Source organism: Pteropus vampyrus, unplaced genomic scaffold (genome assembly GCF_000151845.1).
Source record: "Pteropus vampyrus isolate Shadow unplaced genomic scaffold, Pvam_2.0 Scaffold124, whole genome shotgun sequence".
NCBI classification, from domain to species: Eukaryota; Metazoa; Chordata; class Mammalia; order Chiroptera; family Pteropodidae; genus Pteropus; species Pteropus vampyrus.
The window spans coordinates 1,973,541-1,977,946 of record NW_011888905.1 but is presented as its reverse complement, the minus strand read 5'-3'; the positions used below and the strand labels follow the sequence as shown (position 1 = coordinate 1,977,946).

The following is a 4,406-nucleotide window of genomic DNA, read 5'->3' as shown; positions in this document are numbered from 1 at the left end:
CTCTCACTGTCGCTTTCCCCAGGGTGGGGGAGGGCCCTGGTAAGCTCAGCTTGAGCACTGGCATGCCGTTGCAAGGCCAGGCCTCTTAGGGCTCCTGCTGACTGGGCAGTGGGTGCCCACCTCAGGCCTCTTGGCCTAATTCCGGCCCCTCCCCCCACCCCCATGCCCAGGGCTTTGGTTTGCAGAGAGTTGGCAGCCAACTCTGCTGAGTGTCTAGCTGGCAGTGCTCGGGGAATTCAGAGAAGCTGACCAGCTTGGAGAGGGAGGTGGGGAGGCACTCCCCCCCCCACCACCACCACATACACACACCAGGACCCCACCCAGACTGGAGCCAGGTGTCTGGAGCTGGGGGGAGGGGCCGGTGGGCAGTCAGGCTGGAGCCTGTGGAGCCTGGGGGCAACAGGCTGGGGGGAGGGGAGCTGGCTCCACCTCAGGAGGAGGGGAGGGGAGAGGCAGCCTCAGATCTGAGACCCGCAGCGTGTCTGGAGCTTACCTCCAGGGAGGCGAATGTGTGGCTTTTGCAGATGAAGGGACAGAGATGTTTTGGGGTGCTTTGAGAGCGAGGAGGAGAGATCTGAAGGAATGAATGCACTGATGAGAGGGAGTTAAAGGGTCCTGGCCTTACCTCTGGGCCCGCGTGTCCTGGGGGTTTGTGGGACAGTGAAGCTGAGAGATGCGAGATGCTCAGCGGGCCGGGGATGCAGTGGGAGGACGGGAGGTGAGCATGCGGCTGTGCTGGGGCTGGGTGCCGCCTGGGGGAGAGACGGGGTCCCCTGGATCCTGATGACGGAAGGGGCCGGCGGGGTCTCAGGCTGAAATGTCATCGCATGTAAAGGAGCGGCTCGTAGAGCAGATTTGGGGAAATGTTTATGGGCGGCGAGAATGATGAGTGAGCTCAGGGCATACTTAGAAGCCCCTCCTCAGGTAAGTCTCAGGGCATTATGGGAAATGCTGTTGCCTGAGATGCCGAGTGGGTACCAGAGGATTATGGGAGACAGTGATGGTGGGGATGCTGGAGATGGTGGGAAAATATTTAAGAGCTGGAGATTGGTAAACACTGGGAGGTGCGACTGTCGAAACGCCTTTGTGTGGGGGTCTGGTGTGCGATGTGAGGGGTCCCGTAAATATCCGGAGGCCCACGGCTCTGGCTTCTGAGGGGCCACGCTTCTCCCCGGCGTGCCCAGGTTCCGCAGCGAGGACTACACGGTGCACGTGCGCCTGGGCGACTACCTGGACATCATCTGCCCGCACTACGAGCCTGCCTCTGTGGCGGACGCCGCCATGGAGCAGTACACGCTGTACCTGGTGGAGCGCGAGCAGTACCAGCTGTGCCAGCCCCAGTCCAAGAACCAGGTCCGCTGGCAGTGCGACCGGCCCAGTGCCAGGCACGGTCCCGAGAAGCTGTCTGAGAAGTTCCAGCGCTTCACGCCCTTTACCCTGGGCAAGGAGTTCAAAGAGGGACACAGCTACTACTACATCTGTGAGTGCCAGGGACACGCACGCAGGTGCACGTGCCGGGGGATGCGGCTGGCGGGAGGCACACGCAGCACGCCCGCTTAGTGGGGCGTCGGGCCGCAGAGGAGGCCCCTTCCAGTCCTGGCTTCTGTTTCATTCATTCACGTTACAAACGTACAGTGAGCGTCTACTGTGTACCGGGCACTCTGCTCGGCATGACAGCCACAGAGCGTCCCTGTCCTCAAGGAGGCTGGGAAGAGACACATAGGTTAACAGAGCATTTGAACAGCACGCTGTGGCAGACATGAGCACGGGGCCCTAGTAAAATGACCTGGGTATCTGCCGGGCTGGGGGGCTCAGAGGCGGCTTCCCGGCTTCCCAGAGCTTAGGACAAGCAGAGGAGGTGGCCGTGAATGAGGGGACATGTGCGAAAGAAACACATCTTCGGGGAACGCCATATGGTCAGCCTGGCTAGAGTAGGAGGGACACTTGGAAGTGGGGAGATACGAACTTGAGGGGTGGACAGGGCAGACCACATGGCCTAAGATGAGCTGCGGAGTCTGGAATGGACCCTGAGGGCAGTGGAGAGCCGCAGCCTCCCCCGTCGGTGGGGTCTAGGCAGGGGGCATACAAAATGGCTGGGTAAGGGGAGCATGTTGTGCAGGCCTCACCCAACCTCCGGCTGGGAGGAGTGACCGGGGGGACTGTGGGGAGGGGACGGGGGCTGTATTCTTTTTACCACCATCTCCAACGCCAAGAGTTATTCCAAAGAAGGGTGGTTGGTCTGGACATGGGGCAGAAAGCAAGCAACACCCAGCGACGCCCAAGGAAGGTAAGAAGCAGTGGGCAGCAGGGAGGGGGGATTACGATGAGCAGGATGAGCAGGACCCAGGCGTTTGAGCTTCTGTTTTCTTCCAAGAAAAGTCCCTTCCTTAACGCCCTGTGGGTTTGTGTTGCAGCCAAACCCATCTACCACCAAGAAGACAGGTGCTTGAGGTTGAAGGTGACCGTCAGTGGCAAAATCAGTGAGTGTCAGGGCGCTGTGGGCGTCTCCTCCATGCCTGTGCTGGGCCTGGCCCAGTGATCTGCGGGAGGGGGGAGGTCTCACTGCCCGGCCCAGCCAGCACACCAGCCCTCTGCCTCCCTGGTACACTGCGTGACCCTCGGCCACTCCTGTCTTGTAGCTCACAGTCCTCAGGCCCACGCCAATCCACAGGAGAAGCGACTTCCAGCAGGTAGGTAGCTGGAGCAAACCGGGCTTGGGGCACAGAAGGAGGTCGGGGGTGCCAGGGGAGGTTGGGTACAGGGGTGCCTCCTTTGCCAAGCAGGGCCCAGGGAAACCTCTTTGGGCTGTGGGCCAGTGCTGGTCATGGGTCCGCTCACCGGAAGCCTTTGCCCTTCGCCTTGCAGACGACCCGGAGGTGCAGGTCCTCCACAGCGTTGGGCACAGTGCGGCCCCCCGCCTCTTCCCACTTGTCTGGGCTGTGCTGCTCCTGCCTTTCCTGCTGCTGCAAACCCCGTGACGGTGTGCACCACTTCCAGCCTAAGGATTGGAACTGGGCTCAGGAGGCAGAGGCGGCCACCCTCACCTGTCCCAGTGTCCCTCCCGAAGCCCCAGTCCTGGGAACCACTCCCACCACACGCACAAGCTGCCACCCAGCAGCCTCAAAACGGGTCAGTATTAGGGGTTTCAACCCAAAGGAGGAGGTCAGCAGGCCAGGCAGAGCCATCCCTGCCCTTAAGCCAAAGAAACAAGCTGTGCAGACATGGACGCTCAGAACGGCTCTGTGGGAGCGGAGCTGGGAGGAGTCAGAGTCACACCGTGGATGCCGAGCTGGGAAAAGACACACCTCCCAGAGAGCCGGGATGCCTGGACGAACTGACCGAAGGAAGAGCGAAAAGCTAGAGACAGTTTCCTGCCTGAGAGCCAGGGGCCGGAGGGGCAGGATGCTTGGGGCCGACCCAGCGCCTTCCACCTGTGCAGCTGCCCTGGCGAGGTCCGGGCCAGCCTCTGCGCCCTCTCCCATCCTGGGGCAACACTGCCCAGACCGGCGCCAGCAGGGGGGCTGTGCCAACCTGTTTACTTCCAGTGGAGCCATAAGGGCACCGCCCATGTGTCCAGTCTGTGCCTGGAGTGTAGCCTGAAGGGCAGGGCCCACGTGTACAGAATCTGTATATACACTCGTGGTGTGTCTACTGATTTATACAACTGGAGTTTTTTTATACAATGTTCTTTGTCTCAGAATATAACAATATGTTTGTTTTTTTGGACGTGCGTCTCCACCTCTCCATCTTAACTTGACCATTGGGTCTCTGCTGTGTGCCAGGCTGTGTGCGACACCAGTAGCGGCTGGGTTTGAGTTGTTTCCCCTCCCTCTGGAAAGGATACCTGCCCCCAAGGGTTGTAGTCCCCCACAGTCATTCCCACGCCATCTCTCGGGTTCTAGGGCTGCCCGCCACTCCGGAAGTTCTTCCTGCCCAACCTCTGCCCCGGTCCCAAGCTCGCAGCGCTGGGCTTTGGGCTCTGGCACGCGGGTGAGTCAGGGCAGCCCTCCAACGTCGGCGGAGCCGTGATGCCGGCCCCGCAGCACCACCTACAGACGTGTGGGAAGCCGGGAGGATAAGCTCCCAGCAGCAGGTTGGGCTGCACTAGGGGGGGTCAATGATGCTCGCTCCGGTGGACCCGCCAAGTTGGCGGTGCGGCTGAAGGGGAAGGGCACGGGAGGTTCCTGGCAAACCCTGTTATTCAGGGGAGAGACTAAGGCAAAATGGGGGGAACCTCCCGAGCCCTGGGCCACGGCGGTTCCGGCCTGGCGCTCGGGATGGGGAGCGCGCAGCAGTCCGGTCGGGTCCAGCTGGCTCGTTTAGAAGTCACCGCGCAGGCCCGCAGGCCCGTGGGAGAGAGTTGAGGCTGGGGATCGAGGTGACCCAAGAAGAGAGTGGGGAGCCCT

At 61.4% G+C, this 4,406-nt stretch overlaps 1 protein-coding gene across 1 annotated transcript in view; it reads left to right on the top strand.

The window, feature by feature from the left end:
* The window catches only part of EFNA1 (ephrin A1), a 6,447-nt gene extending 2,721 nt beyond the window's left edge, over window positions 1-3,726 (top strand). Inside the window, exons 2-5 of the mRNA XM_011366426.1 lie at window positions 1,185-1,480; window positions 2,415-2,480; window positions 2,640-2,690; window positions 2,866-3,726. Coding sequence (XP_011364728.1) covers window positions 1,185-1,480; window positions 2,415-2,480; window positions 2,640-2,690; window positions 2,866-2,978 — 526 coding nt within the window. The 3' untranslated portion in view covers window positions 2,979-3,726. The remainder of the gene's footprint in view (window positions 1-1,184; window positions 1,481-2,414; window positions 2,481-2,639; window positions 2,691-2,865) is intronic.
* Window positions 3,727-4,406: the final 680 nt, after the last annotated feature.